The sequence below is a fragment of the Ornithodoros turicata genome, chromosome 5 (genome assembly GCF_037126465.1).
Source record: "Ornithodoros turicata isolate Travis chromosome 5, ASM3712646v1, whole genome shotgun sequence".
Classification (NCBI taxonomy): Eukaryota; Metazoa; Arthropoda; class Arachnida; order Ixodida; family Argasidae; genus Ornithodoros; species Ornithodoros turicata.
Genome location: NC_088205.1, coordinates 69,952,679 through 69,972,256, shown reverse-complemented (window position 1 = coordinate 69,972,256; position 19,578 = coordinate 69,952,679). Strand labels below are relative to the sequence as shown.

Genomic DNA, 19,578 nt, shown 5'->3' with positions numbered 1-19,578 from the left:
GCTACACGGATTTCAAGGGAGACAGCAAAGAGAAGACCAGACCAGAGAGAAGAGGGAGACAATAGGAAGAGAAGGGAGAAGAAGAGAGAGGGAAGAAACACCTCAGCACAATGTCTGCACGGTTGTCCGATGTCGGATACGCTGCCCTCCCTCTTCAACCTTTTTCTGGAAAACCTTTCGACCGTCAACCTCTCGGGAAAGAATGTCGAAGTTTATTATGTTCGTTGCACTCCGATGTTATCTCGTTTTTGTCGCATCTGGGGCCCTGCTGGTCTATGAACAATGTGTGCGGTATACATATCAACTGGCTTGCAGACAACTCATCACCCGAGCAGTGTATTGAAAGTGTAGCGTTGAAATCGTTGGTACGCAAAGCCCAGTCACTTACGTTGTACACTCTGTATCCCATGCGACCAAGACGATCTTGATTGATGGCGATCACTCTTCCGTTTGTCAGGATCTCCTTGTGCTCTTTACGTATTGTCCTCAGATCCGTCGACATAAAGAGAGGAGCAGCCAGTATAGCCCAGATCGCCATTTGCGCCTTGCTCTGATCCAGACTTAGCCCGTAGTTACCGATCATCAGCTGCATGTTACAGTAATGGATGCCAGGTGTAGCAAATATATCTCTGTATGGTACTTCACAAAAAAATAAAAATAAATAAAGTAACAACAATAAAATCAAACGATGCAAGATGGAAGTCACTGAAAAGGTTAGGCAGCTGTAGGATTCGAACACACATCTTCTGGATTACCGGTCCATGGCTCTACCAATTGAGCTAAGCTAACACTTGTTTTTTTTTTTCACACACCTCCCCAGCGACTTCCAAGGGCGCGTCATCTGAACGGACAAATCAACCACTCTCTCTCACTCATCCCCCTTTCACTCTTACATTTTTCTCGCTCATACACACAATCATACGACGGGATCGACGCAAGCGGCAACTGTTGAACATGAGAGAACTGATGTTCTGAGGCTGGAACAACATAGAACAACATAGGCCTTGTATGTATTTGTCCTTTCTATGTTGTTCCAGCCTCAGAACATCAGTTCTCTAATGAAATCAAACATCAGAATCCAAAGAGCAGTCACTGCCATTGTATATCCGTTTGTTTCCCCCTTTAAATTAGCTCTTTCTCGTTCATCTTATCCAGAGAGAGGAAAACTAACACACACACACACAGGGAAACGCCGAAAGGAAACAACAGATAAATGAATTGTGATGAAAAAAAGAAAAGTAAAGAACCAAAAGGGAAAAGAACAACCCACACAAACACGGCTTTGGTCAGCATCAAAAACTCCGTTACGGCATCACTGACATACCGCGACGTGTTCAAAAAGCTGTTCAGCATCCTTCAATTAACAGTTAGCACAAGAGGAGCATTGCATGAACGTCCTAACAACGTCGACTTTTAATGGTGTTGTCCGCTTCTGCAACATTAAAATTCAAACGATTTGGGATGGACTCATGCGTCAATGTCATATCAGCGTGAACGAACCCCATTGAGCTTGTACAGATGTCAGTGGTCATTGCCAATCAGCATTTCGTATGTTATCGGTCTTTTTAGTCTGTCCCGAGTTGTGAACATCTGCTAAATTGAATGAGAGAATACGTGCCATGTCAGGGTCACTCCAGCGTCCAGGGCCAGACACTGCGACCAGGTCATCCTGAACGGAGGCATAGTAGTCGATAATGGAGGTTACACTGGCCCACGAGTCTGCGATGTCGTTGTAGTTGCGCCACATGTTGCAATTCTTCGCTATGCTCGGGTAGTCTGGCTGCAGGACGACAGTAATGGATAGAGATGAGCGCGGATGAGATTGCCAGTATCCGCAACCTCGCGGTATCCGCACATGAGAGATTCGCGACCGCAGCCACGCTATAGTTGAGATAGGCATTGCATTTGTAGGGGAAAAAAGCACCATCACGAAAATGCCATGTTACAAACGTATTTACTTTCCAGCGTACAAAAGTTTCTCATAGGAACGTTACGGCGTCATCAGTTGTCTATAATAGCGGTTACACTCACGGTAATCAAGACATGACACTCTTGGACACCATTTGGGATTCACCGCGTCCTCTAGTTGTTAATGTCATCCCATAGATGGCGCCGGCCGGCGCACTAATTTCTCTTCTAAACTATAACTTTTATTTGCGGATAAGGCTCGGGTATCTGCGAAGCTCTATTACAATTTATCCGCGTGCATTTCAAAACATTTTATTTCTCATCTCGCACCTCTAAAATAAATATTTGCTTGCGTGCGAGCGCATCCTTTGTCTCTCGACCAATCCTTTCGCTTTAACAATATTTGTAGAATCCTCGAGTTGTCGAACAATATTTGTAGAGTCCTCAAACGTGATACCTTTTTTCCTTCGTCGACTTGGTACGCTGGCCAACTGCAGGAAAATAGAATTTCTCTTCCAGTGCTATTCAGGGCCCGTGTCACTCTGGGATACACTAGAAATAAAAAACAAAAAACGAAGGGACCGTAGTAAGCAGGCGGCAGTCGTATATTATTTCGGACGTGCCCTCATGTATTTTCCGCGGTTTTCGACTGCATTTACATAATAATATTTGGGAGCAGATAGATACGTATGGTGAGCCAGTCTGTTGTTAGATTGAATATTTGATTGGTTGGGTCTACTGCGTTTACAAGTTCAACTTTACAGATGTATGGTAATAGAAGTGCACGCGAAATATTCACGTCCTCTTCCTCCTTCATATCGACAGTGAAGGCGGTGCATTCACTTGTGCATTCATATGTAGATTTACATGTACATTTACGTGTGCACTCGCTTGTGCATGTTTCTCGCCGGCATTCACATGATGGATACACCTAAATACTGGAGTGCTTCCAGCTGCTGGGGCACTATGGGAGCTATCCACGGGGTTCTAACTGTGAGACAAATATTGAGGGCACTAAATATGTACATGCAGGGCCTCTTGCGGGAAAGTGGCCACTTGTAGAAAAACGTAGATCCATCTGTATGAGCAATCACATGGAGCTCATATACGTGTTTATTGTATGAGCAATCATAGGTTCTATGAGCATGTATGAGCTATATGAGCATGTATGAGCTATATGAACACTCTCATACAGCGTATGAGCTATATGAGCACTCTAATACAGCCTTTGAGCCATATGAGCATTCTCATACAGCGTATCCATGTACATGAATGCACATGAACCGTCTGAGCAAACGTGCAACATGCGTGACTAAGCTAAAATGACAACACGTGATTACAAAATACCAGTTTATTCAGGTACTGGCGCGATGTAGGTCCCTCCTCAGGCTCAGACTTTATTGTGCATGAGAAAGCTTGCCAAAGCTTTTTCATGAGCTTTTTCCGTTTCTGTACAGGCACCTTTGATGTCGATGGTTTACCTTCTTCTGCATATTTGACGAAGGCATCTGTTGAAAAAGAAAGAACAAAATTAGAATTGCGCTAAATTTCTGCGCCTAGAAGTATTCCAGTTCCCACAACTTATACAACCGTAGCAGTTCACGCTGAAATGAACATGATTAGGGCCCGTTTCTCATCCCAACCCATAGATCACAACTCCGAAGTATTAAGTTATATCTAGTCAGTCACACTAACGCACGAGGTCATTTTGCCGATTAAAATTGAACGTACTCTAATGCTGGTGACGTCCAATGAACCCTGTTCTGAAACATCTGAGTATGTATGCGCAGTGCTTGCAAAACTGAGTGCATGTACCTGTTCGCTGGCCACTACAGCAACAGGTTAGTGATACAGAGTGCTTGTGGCTTGCTTGACTTTGGGGCATCCAAACACACACTTTTTGGAGCATGCTAACGTGCGATTTCGGTGCGCCCTGCAGCACGTAGCCTCAACAGAATTTAGTGGGCGACTTTTTTTAAACACTCTATACACACACGTAAAGACTATCAGCGAACGCTTTCCACAAAGAGTCACAAAAAGCAAGAATATGGTAGTTGCAGACAGCTAGCCCGACAGACATAACGAATGATAACGGAAAAACTGGACTGCAACGCACCTGTAATGCGCACACGCCTCCCACGGCGCTTCCGTAGGTTGATTCCAAGGTACACACACAAAACACCTTCAGTGATCACTGAAACGGCACAAAGACACTGTCACGGAGAAAAAATTGGAACCCGAGAAAGGGACAGAGGAGGGACGGCACGACACGTTCTCGAACACGTTTTCGAGAACGTGTCGTGTCGTCCCTCTTCGGTCCCTTTCTCGGGTTCCAATTTTTTCTTCATGTACCAGCTGGCCTGCACCCTTGCCCTTTTGCCAACGCTATCACAGCATGTAGACGGCGACGAAAATATAAGTCCCACGCAGAGCGGAGCGAAAATACGTCCAGACGGCTCAGAGAAGCAGGGTAGAATAAGTAAGTAAGCGCCCAAGCATTGACACGACATTCGCAACGGCTCGGATGAGAATCCAGGAGCCAAATAAAATGTTCTAGGACACGGAACGGGAAACATGCACCTAAAATTTGAACAGAATCGGACGAAGGGAAATGGAGTTCCGACCGTTACGGCCTGACGACAGTGACGAGAGTCCCTTCAAAGGCCATCACCAGATGCTGTGGCGCCAGCACTGGGTGCTCACACGGTCAATGTGATTTCATGTTCCGCTCATTGCACATCTCACAGCGCTCATTCGTTTGCTCATAACTGCTCGTAACGCTCCCTGCCGTGCACATACCCCCCCCCCCCCCGCACCCCTTTTCCTCTTGCTCATTGGCTTGCTTACAGTGCTCGTAACGCTGCTCACAGCGCTCATAGCCGTGCTCACAGTGCTCATTCCTTTTCTCACAGTGCTCATAATCATATATGAGAGCTTATGACATTTTTCAGCAGGGGGGGGGGGAACAAAAATGGGCAAAAACACCGTTGGTGGTCTTTTTGGTGGTATCCTATGTATAGAAGGACATAATATACACTATACAAATTCAGATAAAATTTTCATACGTTACAGCTTGCACTTTGTAAGTACTTTGTCGATGAATAGTGAAAAATAAAAAGCCGCTGCCCTCTTGATATTTCTAATGGCCTGCATCGCCTGTTAATGGCCAGTAGTTCAGCTACACCTGGGCCCAGTATGTGCTATAGTCCTGTACGCATATCTTACATGATACAGTGAGCTCAAAGAGGATCGCAACTTTTAGTGATTAGCTTAGCTTTGTGTGTGCGTATATGCATATCGTGGAAGAGCCCAAGGAAAGCCATAGGTTGCCACGGCCCATTAGTGTAGCATGACGTCTAACTTAAATGAAGCCTATCGAAGCTAAATCCGTAAGCCTAATGATGTCCTGACGAGCATCATTTTGAGAGATACGAAGTAAGGCGTTGTACGAGACAGCAACATTAACGAAAGGCTCCCACATGGTTAGGGATTACACTATACAGCTGTACTTACGCACATCCATAAGGGCAGGAACAGCATAACACCCATCTAATTTCAGCATGTCTACTTCCCAACTAGCAAATGTCTCCGCGTCTATGTGGTAATATCCTAAGCTGCCAGGATATCCACCGCACGTCTTTGTACCACAGTCCTGGTATATGCCCAGTTTCAGTCCATTTTGGTGCACCTGCGAATGAAATATACAAACAACTGTAGCTTCCTGAGAAATGTATCCGTTCTGCCTCTCAGAAAAGAACCAAATGTCCAGATGCGTTACTGTTTTGAAAAGGGGGCGAAAGCCTTTCGAGATGCTAGAAGTGCTAGAATCTGAGAGCAACTGTTCTTTATCAACTCTCTATAGCTCGTTAAACGATATAGCATCCAACAATCTAAACACCCTTGACCTCCCGAATGGGTGCATTAAAGGGGTAGTCGCATCCGGAAGCGTGTTCCGGAACTATTATGGTCATGTTCCCTGTCGTTCATAATGTACGCCGGCAAATTTTCTCCGCACAAATCCACTTGGTTGACTCAGAAACGATTTTTAAATGTTCGCGCTTCCGGCGCGCAGGCAATCCCCGCAAGGCGCCGACACTGGATGACGTCACCCGGATAAACCAACCATCAGGAGGCGCTCCTTCCCGCCGCAGATTCTGTGTGTGTCTGAGCGTGCGTCTGACCCTTTTTCTTGTTGTCTTGTCGCGTTTGCTTTGAAGTACTTTGAACTACAGCGTGTGGCCTAGGATTTCACGCCGTTGACGTGCGATGTCACAGCCAGGAAACCGGTGCTACGTGCTCGGGTGCAGAAAGACTTACAACGCGAATCCCAAGCTTGCATTTCACCGACCTCGCAATGGCGAAACGAAACGAAAGTGGGAGGCAGCGATCGCCAGCCACTACTGTGGTGTGGCCCAAGGATTAAATGTTTCACGCGTCTGTTCCTGTCATTTCGCCGACGACGCCTATTTTGATGAAGATATATTGCAAGTTCGGCTTGGGCTACGGCAAAAACAGAAGCGGCTGAAGATTGACGCCGTGCCTACCACATTCGATCAGGAACAAGGGCAGGAACCAGTAACGGAGGTAAGCGACAATTTTGCGTGGTCACAGCTATACGCTGCGATGAAAAATATCAGTTGTCACAGTAAACATCATCGCAAACACCTGGCCTCGCCGCGGATTGTAACGTCACAGTCACACCGGCTACTAATGTACACAAATTATTACAATGATTGCAGCATCCTGATGCAATAGTACGCGAACTCTAGAGAAAAAAGATTGGTGTGTTGTTGCTGTGCTAATTGTCGCCAGTATTATGCAGGAGTAACGTAATACTCCCACATGACAGCATTATTCTAATCTTATTGCAGCTAGTGGATGTTTCTACAGTTCATAGTGTAAGCCTGATGGCAGCATTCAGGGATGTGAAAGCATCGCAATCTGTGGCTACGTCCGAGACACTTGCATCAATATTCTACTGCAGCCTTGTTGCTAATTTCTGGCTCTATTTCAGGCGGCAGCAAGCACGTCAACGGAATCAACTGGATTTGGTATGTTTTGTCAAGCCACGAAAATATTGCAATTCTTTTTGCACGTCCCACAAAATAATGGATATGTACAAGCCCTGAAAATTGTCGAGTTCTGTGAAAGGAATCTTGTGTGATGCGGCTGCCAGTGTTTATAACGTAATGTCGACAGGAAAATAACTGTGCCAGTGAAATAGGGACCGCAAAGGGGAAGATTTATTTGCATAGTCATTTTTATATTTGTTATTGTACCTGCTAGGCCCTCAACGTATTCTTTTGAGTGTTAATACTCGAGGCCATATTTCAGATGTGAAGGTCATGGCTGAAGCAAGTGCTGGCGACCCACTTCACGGCGCATCTCACAAGGGGGTTGTCATCCCCTGATTCCAGGAAGAGGAAAACAATGGACAGACTTGCATAGCGTCTTAGTACACCAGATATGGATCTTCCAGCATGAACCCTCCACATCCCTGTGGCAGCATACCTGTAACCGCCCAGACTTCACACCACATTAATGTAGAACCACAGCACAACATAAAATAGCGTAGGTTTATTTGCCTCCCATACATAATGGGAGGCAAATAAACCTATGCTATTTCGTTATTCCCACTCCGTCATACTCCACTGTACAATAAATTGATACAATTATAGGGTCATTCTTTATTCCCGTCACTACACCGCATTGACAATCTGCACAGAATTCAAAATATTCCCACCTCGGCACTAACTTAGTGCAGTACAGTCTCGATTTGATGCCAGAGCTAATACTGCCACGTGTAGTAGTTTTTGCTGTACAGATGGGTAGACAGTCTGTTGACTGCAACTGGAGATACAGAGTGACAAGACAAAACATCCCCCACACTGCAATGACGAAAATTGCTGCAAGACGAAAATTTTGCTGACATAGGCACACTTTGTGTAAATGAGCCCTTGGTCATCTCCCTTGCCTCCCATCAGAGGTTTTGGAGGATACTATAGGTGTGTGGTGTATGGGTAAACCTATCCGTACACCACACGTATAGTATCCTCCAAAACCTCTGGTGGGAGGCAAGGGGGATGACCAAAGGCTCATTTACACAAAGTGTGCCTATGTCAGCAAAATTTTTGTCTTGCCACTACATGTCTCCAGTTCCAGCCATCAGTATGTCAAGACACCCTTGCTTCGATGGTCCTAACGCTGATAGCCTTGATAGGACGTAGATGGGAACTCCCTCCTGATGGCTCAGACAACGCATCCAGGAACCTGTCGTCTGTTCCTTGTACCAAGGTATCCCCAGACCCATCTCGTGAATGATGAGTATGCCATGAACCTTAGGCAGCTGGAAAAGACAAATCCACATGACATTTCTTTTTGTTTAGCATTATATCTTGTGGGCATTTGCATACCTGCCAAATCTCCCACAGTGTTGGGAAGACAATGGCCAAAACAGAAGAACAGACACTATCCCAACCTTGGAGTTCAAAGCCTGTGCATTCCTTTCTTAGTTCCGGGGTCTCCTGCATTTTGAATGTGGAAGGTTGGCAGGTGTGCAACATAGTACAACAGAAAAATGGTCCGCCTCTTTCAGGATGAACCCGATTCCAACAGCTAACTCCCGAACCAGCTTCCCTCCAATTCTGGCAAAATCCAATTTCTCCCAAAATAAATTACTCTTACATTCTTCAGTAACATGCCCCCCCCCCCCCCCCCCCCCGTTTATTGGCACCTCAAATGCTTCTGTTTTCAGACTTGTAAGACTATCCTTCAGAATTCCCACTGGATATCTGTCAATCAGGGTTTTGTGTTGATAATCAGGCCATGGCTAACTGGCATAATTGAGAGCATGTCGAGACTAGCTGAGGCGACTGTGTTGCTTCACTTTTCCTAATGGAATTGTTGGACCAGGATTCTGTTCTGGGTCGTTCCACGGCTGTCGGCCACGCTTATGATTTATGGTGGACAAACTTGCGTAGGCCAAAAAGCTGCTGAGAATAGCCGCCCTTTTGTATACAACCCCTGTCCACTTTAGGTTCGACAATTTGCGTAACCAACAACACCCGACTAGCACCCGAGTTTACCCTTCCGAATCTTGATGGGAGGTCATTCAAACCGAAAAAATCATCACGGTCGTAATCATAGCAAACGGAAGAGCACTGCATTGATTGTTGATCATAGCGGCAGAATTGAGGCGCGTACACCACTAGAAGCTCCCTACGGAGGCAGATGTCCCTGAGTAATGGGTGTTGTGTTATGCACTGCACGGCGGCACTGTTGAACATTTCTACCACCCTGGCAACAGAATGGCAACACAGGCGCTCGTCGGGCTCCTGTGGGTCGCAGACTCCACACACACACCTGCCGACAACAATTTCAACATTCTAAACTATTTCGCACATCCGACGGCACGGCAACCATGCAAAGAATACGTCACCTGAAAATGTCATCCCGCGGGTTAGCCGCAGCCACATCTCGTGCATGGTCGGCGGGTTCCAGAGGCATTGGGTCCGTAGAGTATGGGTCATCATCCAGCATCGCCGCTACCGCTTACATGTTCGTCAGAATCTCCCCCAGACAGAGAAACATCACTCTCGTTCTCAGACTCCATGTTTGCTACCTTCGCCTTTGCTTCGCGATCGGCAAACAGGCGCGCGGCTCGCATTTACCCAGGGCGCGCGCTGATTGGCCTTATCCGGGTGACGTTTGCTCCCACTTTTAGAGAGCGAGGGCGCAAGGATTCCGGTTTCCTTTTCATCGGATTGCGCGAAAAGTACGCCGCGGATCGAAATGGTATTTTCGGGCCCATTTCAGTGGTCGGCAAGGAATTAGAATTCGCATTAGTTTCGAAATTGACCTCGGAGAATGCGACTGTCCCTTTAAGAAACCCTTTCTCTCACATTGTTCTTCATCGAATATTTTCTTAGACAAACCATGTATACTGTACTCTGTATATGGTTGTAACCGGTCATTGTCATCTAAAATGTAGGGGATATGGCGCCTCGTCAAACCTTCTCCACTTTTTTCGCTATGGATTCCCCGCACTCTGTGTGAAATACAGTTAGAACGAATACTGTTTCCGAAAACAAGACGAGTTTTTTTTTTTTCGCTCACTTGCTTTTCATAATTCTTCATCTTTCCATAACCAAGCACTCTACTAAGCAACAGCCACAGTTATAGATATCAGCAGTCAGCAGTCAGACGACGAGTCTGCCTCCATGACGAAAAGTGAAAAGGTGTGACTATCGGCCAGCTTGGAAGGACCGACGGCATTCCATGTCACGCTTAGTTGGGCAAAACAATAAGTGAAAAAACGGGAGGGGAGCGAAAAAATTTGATAGTTGTATTCAAGGAGCAGAAAAGTAACACATAGCGTTACTCGATACCGTGCTTCCTTCTTCAACACTTAGGGGTGTTGGCGGGGTATAGTTAGCGACTGATCATACTGGGCGAAACAAGCAGAAAACGAGACTGGACGGGAGAAGGGACGGGATACAGGGTGCGGACGGGATATGGGAGACGGACAACTGCTTCATTCATCAAGCACTCTATCAGGATACACCATGCACAATATGTTTGCTGTATACCGTGTCCTATATCACAGCGCAAATATTTTTACCGGGAAGCAGCAGCCACGCGTTGTGTGGCGCGACTTTGAAGGCCCCGCCCGATCTCCTAGCGTGACGTCATCAAGCCCTTGCTTCAAAGTATCCGCGTAGCGTAGGGCGCAGCCGCCAGGTGTCATTTCTCACTGAGAATTCGCCTGCTACGGTCACGGCATAACGCTACTTGCGGGGGACCCCTTACGTCACGGAATGACGTCAGCACATGTCGGGCTTTCCGAAAGAGTTGAGGGGTTTCCAGAGCGTGTACACATTTCTCGCACTATGGGTCAGCAAGAATCGCCGTTCTTGCGCAGGAGCGCATGTTATTTGTTGCGCAATACGCTGCAGCAATAAATAAATAAATTATGAAGGATGCCTTCACTGTTCCTTTAAGACTTGAACGAGCTACACCTTCCTCAGCTGCAAGACTGACAGCGGAGCCATGTTTTTTTTTACACTTTCACAAGAAGTCATTTCAAAGCAACAGCCTTACGTAGTCCGCGAGACTCTTGATGCCACTTGGAAATCTCGTTGCATTCGGTTGCAGGCGGCCGTCCACATCACGTTTGTCAGACATCCAACAGTCGTCAATGTTGACGTACTCATAACCAGCGGCTAGGTAACCCTCTGAATTCAGAATACCAGCCATCGTTTTGTACAGTCGTTCGCTGAAATAAATATGCTGTCATTAGTACAATGGAACTTTAAGGACGACAACCATAGCATCTGAAGTGACACCATTTACTTGTGTTGGTTCTGACAGATTCGCCTTCGCTATTTCCGCAAAGCTTATTCTCACCTAATGCAGTTGTCCGGATCCTTCTTGCAATCCACGTTGCAGAGGAAGCGTTCCCAAGACAACCACCCCATAGGAGGCGTTAAAGCGAGTCCGTTGTCCAATCCCGATACGAGCGTTGCAAATCCTGCTCCCAGGATGAGCAAAGAAACCACGCGCATTGTCATCCTTCAAGCAAAAAGAAAAAGCAGGTATTTGTCACCCACATTGCACAATGTTGTATGTGGCCCGTAGCCAAAAAGGAAAGCAAACTTCTTTTCTTCCTTTCTCTTTCTCACTGCATAGTCACTCCATGTAGTTAGTGTACTGATACAGAACAGTTATTTACTCGCGCGTAAAAACACGCACGGGGATTACGTTTCTCATCTGCAGAGATGTATAACGATGTTGATCTAAATGCAAAATACACTCTGCACTTAGGTCGGACAAATCTGGTATCAGTTTCTCCATAGGTCAGCCCGTCCGGTTTCCTGTGAAGCGCGCTTTCGCTGCAATAATTTCGTGCGCATTGTACTTTTACGGAATACCCTATGCAGTGAAGCAATATACAAATTTGAGCTGGTTTATTTATTTTCAATACTGTTAATCCCAAGGGGACTGTTACAGGGGGTTAGTAGTACAGAAGGAAATACAGAAGTCGAAAGTAACACATCAACGCTTGAATAAATGAACGCACCTACACGTGTGAACATGGACATCAAAACATTTCCTGTAGTGGCGACGTTTTACCAAGTACATTCAAGGGATTTCAGGCTACGAATAAAAGTAGAAATGTCTACTACTGACTGGGAAAAATACGAATATTTAAACACATCTATTCTAGCTTCATATGGTTTTACAGCCTTACTACGCCATCCTCGGAGTGGCCGCGATATAGCAGAGGTTGTATGTAGCGCTTAGTATTCATATTTAACATATTGTGGTCCAATCAAAAAAAGGTTTTTAGCTTCACCATTTTCCGTCTGTGTGCAATGCTTTCTAGTCCCAAGACTTCTAGCATGCGAGTCACAGAGGCTGTTCTTTTGAAATGCTTGGTTTGATTAGTAAAACAACGTAAAAAAAAAAGAAGAAGAAGAAGAAAAAGGTGCACAGACGACAAATATGGGACGTCTTGGTTGAAGTTCAGTGCCGTGTTGTGGCTGTCCTTATTCGTCGTCCCTGCATTCATTTTTTTTTCACGCATTTTAGAAGCACAGCCAAGCACTATCATTCACCCCACCTCCCTTTACACGCAGAGGTAACGCTGACGCGCTGTTGCAGTGCACGAATTGTAGCCCAGGCATCTCGGTATGCTGGTTCCACTACATACAAAACCTCGTGTAGTTGCAGTTAGGGCGCCTCAAACGTCGTTTGAAGTCCACACTGGCCACAATGCCCTTGTTAATATCAAAACGTCCCTTCAGCTTTCTTGTACAGCATTTCGCATTTATTTAGGGACGCAAGTATTCACACTTTTTTCTCTCTCTCTCATAACTATGAATTTCCTTAAGTCACCCCAGCACTACAGTTGCACGCCAGATGCTCAAGTCATAAAGTCGACTGAAACTGTGTTTACACGGACCGATATGTCGACTGAAAGTCCCAGTCGACTAATCGTCAAGATGGAATAGCGAGCGTTTGCATGGTAGTCGACTGAGACTCCAAATGTCGCAGAACACTCAACTGAAGCTTAGGGGAAGCTGCTGGATAAGTTGTCTGACTGGTTTCAGTGTGGAGAACTGTCGTCTGAACCAGTAGTTTATCCAGAATCGGGGGGGGGGGGGGGCGTAAAGAAAAAAAATTGGGGGTGTCGCAAAAGATTTAGAGGTGTTGGAGGGGGGGGGGGGTCTTGATAAATCACTGGTCTGAACTACCACAATCTAGTGACTTGTTTTTGCTGAGTCGACTTCTCTCTGAAGTCGATTTTCACCGGTTTACGTGCGGAGGATAAATCGGCTTCTCTCGTCCAGTCAACCTGTACCGTCCTCATGTAAGCGCGCCTATATCGCACGTGCAGCCAATCAAGTTGGAGAAACAGGGAAAGGAAGCCAGCTCTCGTCACTGAGAGCACAACACCTGAATGTTATCAATGGTATCATGTTCGTCCGTGTATCAAAGTGTTCTCCATGTATCGCAAACACTGTCGCTCCATTGTCTCATGCATAGTAAGCCATATTTCACTCGTGATTCCTAGAATATATACGATTTGCAATAAGCACACCTGCGGTCAGTAAGCACTTCATTGCTATCGGCCTAGTCGTTGCTGGCCAGACCACCTTATTCTGGTCTCTAGGCACGTGCGAACAATTATTTTAAAACCGAAGCGAATAGTTATGAAACCGAATCGATCACGAAGCAAATAGTTATGAAGCTGGATCGATTACGAAGCGAAACTTATACAACAGGAGTGGATACACATGCAGCACATGTACGGAGTGTACAGCATGTATAGGGGTTATATTTATGCGGATCAGGATATCAAGTAGCGGTCACCATGTTTTATGACAGCCTCTCTTATGTTGCTACTCCGAAACTATTATTTTTTCTTCTTATTTTTTTTTTAGAAGAAACATTATATGTTCGATTCGGAAATAGAACCGAACCTCGAATTACTGTCTTCGATATCCGTAGAATTTGAATAGTTGCACATGCACATGCGTTCCAGACGGCTAGCCTGCGCGCCTGGATTGTAGCGCTCTCGAGCGAGCCCCGAACAAGGTCGGCACCTTCATTTCACTTCCACGGGGCTCCCACGCCAGGTTAGGTCCAAGCTTCCTTCGTTGAGCGCACGCAAGGTAGCGCTACAGCCCAAAGACACAGGCGGGTGCCTTTTTTTTTTTTTTTTGCGCGCGCTCTTTCTGAAGCCGGAAAGATTTGGTATTTGACTGAAAAATAAAAGAAGAAAATAAACTGGAAAAGAAATTGAAGACTCTGAAGCGCGCGCTACCACTTCCGTTAAACACTCGGGCTCCAAAGATTGATACGCGCGTATTATCTCACAGAATACCATAGTTAACCGAATCCAGTGAATAATTTCACTTAATGGATAGTAAGGCGAAAATACCATGGCGTGCGCGAGACGGCTGCCAACAAAATGCAGTCGCTTGCGACGCATCATTATGTTGCTGTTTCTAAAGCATGGCAGCAGTTACGTGGGACAACCTGCACACGTAAGTGTATGTCATATACATATTAAGTAATTAATTAGGCACAACGAAAAGTAGAGGCACCAGCGGCATGAAAAAAAACTGTGCTGTCTGAGATTTTCTGTGTTTTACGGAAGACTTTCCAGACGAATGTCGGCGCAGCTCCCCTTGAAGTCGGCCCAGGACGCATACTAACCCCGTGTCCCACACTTCTTCCTGCTGTCCTCTCTCCATCTGTCCACGTCCGTACGCCACTCATCGCCACAGTTCCTTCGCGGCGCTAACACAGAACTTAAAAAAAAAAGGCTTTTATCATACAAATTTGAAAAACATCTGTTCGCTTTCTTTTTTTTTTCTTTTTTAAAGCCCGTGTACGTCCGTCCCTAACAGTTGTGGAGAGAAAAGTTACAATGGCACCAAAAACGAGCACGATCGCCCGGAGATCAGGGCTATCCTAGGGAAGACCTATTATATCCTATTGGAAGACTATCGTAGAAGGCTTTCGCACTAAAACGTGTTTCAACGTTTCAACTTTATTTCGAGATGACGGGGGTTTGATGAACGGACACCCATAGTCTGTCAGAGAATTTGCGTCAATTAAGTGCAGGAAGATCGGTGTCGTATGTCAGTGTTAAGGTGATGCCCGATCATATCCGGAACACAACTGAAAAGTAGCTCGGTGCATAGACACTGAAACGTGGAAAGAAAACGGAATAAAAACCAAAGCTATGTTCGTGTCAGATACATATACACACGGGCTGAAAAGACAATTGAGACTGCATGATAAGACTACTATGATATTACGTAAGACTACTATGACTACTATAATGCTGTCACCGGAAACCGGCACGAGTGATTTTGTCGGGCGAGATGTCGGCGGACACGCGAACGTCAGATATAGTTGTTGTTGACGTAAGATATGTTAGCCTAAAAGCGAGGCTTGCTACTCTTGTGTGATGCTGTGTGCACGTGACGAGTTAATGCCTTACGTCACCCCTACACTCGGTATTCCCCGCGCCATGGGAATACTCTATTCGCTGGAAACAGAATACACCATCTTCCTCCGCTCGCCTGCTCATATCTTCACGTTTCTAAAAAAATCTTCGTTCATTTCCTCAGGCGTCATTCGATACTCTGCATTTCTTCCACGATATCTTCTTCGAGCGTGTCTTCCTCCTCGCTCCCTTCCGCCGATATGACGCACGATAAAGTCACTCGTGCGGATGCAAAGTCACTGCAAGGGCCACAGACTCTGCCACTAGGCTCTCCTTGTCACGGCTAAATGCGTCATTATTCCGGTTCGCGACGGCCAAGATATCAAGATTTCCGTGTGCCATTAACATGTTCGTTTTCCAAGTTGTGTGTTGTTGTCAAGTGCGAAGACCCCAAGCAGCACAATGTACTGAAAGTCGAGTGCAATGGGTGTGGGCAGGTAGGTGGAAGGCCTTGAACAGACCCGTCAAACTAAAAAACATTGATAAGACACATACCGTCTACCCCTATTGCACTCGACTTTCAGTACACTGTGCTGCCTTGGGACGTTTCGTTCACTACATGACTCCAATCGCTTCTGGACATGGTTTCAAGAGAAACCGATTTTGGTTAAAGCTAAAACTGCGGATGGCTATATGCGCTCGCGACAGCATGAATACTGGCACTCGAACGATGCGTTTAGTCAGCGTGAAGGCACTCCACCGTAATGAATCACCAATGATGTTGTTTCCGTCAAAGTAAACTTCTGAGAAGGCGTATATATGTGCAGCTTCGACTGATGGAGCCTGTCACTAAATCAGCCCCGTTCTAGATGTCTCTTCTCGCTGCATCCAGTAAAAAAAAGCACCTGCTTTCTTTGAGGATTGTGCAGTGACGTCACGTTTGAACACGTGAATCGGGCAAATATGATCACAGTATGCCGTTAGTTGTTGCGGTATATGTGTGCAAGAACAAGGGGATATTGTAAAAACACACGCTGTTGACTCTATCGTCCCACAGTAGGACGCCAATGACACCCATCCCATGTTCTGCCCAGTCACGTGACTCAAAGACGCTCAATGGCTACGCGTGACGTCGTGTGCACGATCCTCAACCCTTTACGGGCCTCAAGTTGTCCGGTGTGCGCTACAGACTTCGATACACAGGAGAGAGAGAAGAGAAGACACAATGTCAGCTCAAAACGTAGTCACCCACCTTGACATAACTGCGGATATTGCGAGCGTGCCTTGTGCTTTGTCTCAGAGACCACCTAAGCGACGGAAACAGGCGTGTCGCTTAGACGTGCCATCCCAGAGTGCACTATGATCCTCGACAAATCACGGAGAGATAACTGATATCTTGGAACAGCGCCCTTTTCAACGAAGAGTCGAGTTTCAAGTCGTAGCCGTAGTGCATAAATATATCTGTGTTGGTGCAGAATGTTTCCACAAGTATGTTGGTGTGCGTTGCCTATCGCGCAAAGGTGCCTCGAGGAGCTGTCTTATCAAGCGATGACCGATAAGACTATAGCGAGCGTCGGATTACGGATTCATGTTGGCAGATAAAAAAAATGGGTTATAGGAGTTTGGTGAAGGGGATGCTGCGCCGTATCGGGACCACTATATAGGTTTTAGAAATGAGTGACAGCGTTTGAAAAAGCAAATACTGCGTACCACAGCTCGGCATTTCGGATCGCGAAACTCACGATCACAATCATCTGATAAGGCATGAACTCAGCCACGTGTTACGAACGCACGTGAAAGTCTGTCTGGTGTATCGCTGAGCTTGATCATGCCGCATAGCGCACTAACCAGACACACACACGCACACACAGCAGATCACACATGTGACAGAAATCGGTGTCACACGGAAAATTGAATGTCACTCCCAGCGAATGATATTCGCACTGAATGACAGTCGTTTCGTGTCGCACCGTGAAATCAAATGGCAATACCGCCTAGCGAGTGAGTTCGGGGAACTCTTTTGGTTTTCCCTATCGCACCGACAGCATACCCTCGCAGTAGAGCGGTATCAAAAACAACAACGATAAACCGTTCGAAGAAATGAAAGACGAATGAAAGGTTGTACTCCAACATTTTATCACCAATTTGATAACTGTTGACATGAAGGAAGGAAGGCTAAACACTGTTTTTCGGAGAACTCCCCAAGGTATATCTAAACTGGTAGCGAAAACAAGCGAAAATATTAAATCAGACCCATCGCCAAGGCGCGAGCGATCCTGGGTGTTGACAGTAGAGGTACGATCGTAAACACAGAAACTTTAAAACGTGGGCATGGGTTGTGTGGGTACTAATAGGTTATTCACAATTTCAATAAGAAAAAACTTTCTCTTGCCCCAGAATCTCTTTTCTCTTGCACGTATACGAAATCATCTTCCACCCGAGTACGTTTCCGTATCCTGCTCCTTTGCGCATGTGTCACAGTGGGCGTGTTTATCCGTGCACCTGTGTATCCGTGCCGTGCGTCCGTGCATTGTAATGCGGAGTTCGTAAACTTTTTGGGTTAAACAGGTAGCGACGTTGACATCTCGGAGCTGTAGGCCAAGATTAACACGTGTGAACTGATGAATACAATGCATCCCCTGTTGCTGGCCCCACGAAAAAAAAAATTCATGGGACGAGCGGCCATGATAGCGTGAGTGTTAGCAGGGATCAGCTGTGCACCAACGATGTCATGTTTTGTTGCAATGGCCACTCATTCAATAAATGCAAACCTCTAATCACTGCTTGTGCGTATTGCTCTAGGTAAGAAATGGAGCTTAAGTGAACCTTCCTCGTTTCTGTGTGATATCACGGTGCCCTTCTATTTGGAGTTGTCAAGATATGTGATAACTATATGTATTTCGTATTGATATGTTTCATTAAACCTGATACGATTAATTTTTTATGTGTTCTCGTCTGGTACTGTTGCACGGGTGAGGAAAAGGGAATACAACGCAAACGAAGTGCGCTAACGAAAACGTGCCATAGCCAATTATGCACTACTTATTATTCATACTGCTGACGTCACCTCTGACGCCATTTATTTACAATCGTAGTAGTCCGCGCAACGGATGGATGGCGTTGACCGTCTCTATCATGGCGTCATTCTGAAGGCACAGGGGCCTATGGGAGTTGCGCTACCTGTTTAGATATACCTTGAACTACCCTCGTTCCCAGTCGCCACGTTGCCAAGTGCGGTGGAGATATAGGCTTCATAGTTGTCTTTGCTTCTGGTACTGAGCCAATTAAGTGTCTTTGAAAAGGCAACTATTTTGTGAAATAATCTAGTGTTTCGCTATGATGCTTTCGTATGATGCATTATGCATTATGATGCTTTCGCTAGTTTCCAGCAAAATAAATAAAAAATAGAAGTAATGTACCTGTATAATGCTTCATATGTTCGGGCCTGATGTCCTAATTATCGACAGTGACATCCTTAACGAATGACATTCGGTGCGACTGTCATTCGCTGGGAATGCCATTCGGTTTGCCGTGTGACAGGGGTATAAAACACATGCTCTGGTCATAAGTGTGATGTTATCCAGTGAGTGCGCGGATGTAGTTCCGTAGACGGGCTTATGGCTTTTTTAAACAAACGGAAGTATAGACATCAAATGACAGATGATTTTACCAGAAAGATGAGAAAATTCCGGATGAAATCAAACAAAAATCAACGTCGTATAACGTACCAAACATACAAAAATTAAATTTTAGTGCTCGTTTCTTCGAGGCAATCCACCATCTTGGCTGAGGACCTTCTGACCTAACCCGAGGCACAGTCTCGACGCCCGCACCGCCTAGTGCTTGCCGGGTGAGGGGGGGGGGGGGGCGCCTTTCAAAACCCCCCAATCTATAGAACCTAACTCGACCTAACCTCACTAAAGTGAGGTGATTTAGCCCATTTCAACGACCCTACCTTTCGCAAGATGATAAGTTTCGAATCCGTTAGGCTTAGCACTCCCGTGTTTCTCCAGCGCTAGAAGTGCATCAGATGGGGTTGTTCAGATGCATATAAAAAAAACTTCTAGAGAACATATTCTTGTCATTCTTGTTTTTTTATATTCGCTATATAGTCTTCTCTCACTTCAGTACATTATTTCGCTTTGGAACACTCCGGCGAATTAGAAAAAGCCATAAGCCCGTCTACGGAACTACACCCGAGTCCCGAG

General features: G+C 45.9%; 2 protein-coding genes across 4 annotated transcripts in view; one reads left to right on the top strand and one right to left on the bottom strand.

The window, feature by feature from the left end:
- LOC135394668 (hemicentin-1-like) overlaps nucleotides 1-16,869 on the bottom strand; it is a 424,972-nt gene extending 408,103 nt beyond the window's left edge. Inside the window, exons 1-7 of one of the 3 annotated variants that reach the window (XM_064625522.1) lie at nucleotides 16,623-16,869; nucleotides 11,314-11,437; nucleotides 11,008-11,182; nucleotides 5,422-5,596; nucleotides 2,366-2,460; nucleotides 1,619-1,780; nucleotides 389-586 (exon numbers count right to left, since the gene is read on the bottom strand). In XM_064625522.1, coding sequence (XP_064481592.1) covers nucleotides 389-586; nucleotides 1,619-1,780; nucleotides 2,366-2,460; nucleotides 5,422-5,596; nucleotides 11,008-11,182; nucleotides 11,314-11,384 — 876 coding nt within the window. In that variant the 5' untranslated portion in view covers nucleotides 11,385-11,437; nucleotides 16,623-16,869. Of the gene's footprint in view, nucleotides 1-388; nucleotides 587-1,618; nucleotides 1,781-2,365; nucleotides 2,461-5,421; nucleotides 5,597-11,007; nucleotides 11,183-11,313; nucleotides 11,479-16,622 lie in introns of all 3 variants that reach the window. The other 2 variants (XM_064625521.1, XM_064625523.1) reach the window with 2 other exon arrangements.
- Nucleotides 6,042-7,585, top strand: LOC135394674 (uncharacterized). The gene is made up of 3 exons (XM_064625531.1): nucleotides 6,042-6,492; nucleotides 6,923-6,959; nucleotides 7,243-7,585. The coding sequence occupies exons 1-3, from the start codon at nucleotides 6,175-6,177 to the stop codon at nucleotides 7,317-7,319; spliced, it is 432 nt and encodes a 143-aa protein (XP_064481601.1). The 5' UTR covers nucleotides 6,042-6,174; the 3' UTR covers nucleotides 7,320-7,585.
- Nucleotides 16,870-19,578: the final 2,709 nt, after the last annotated feature.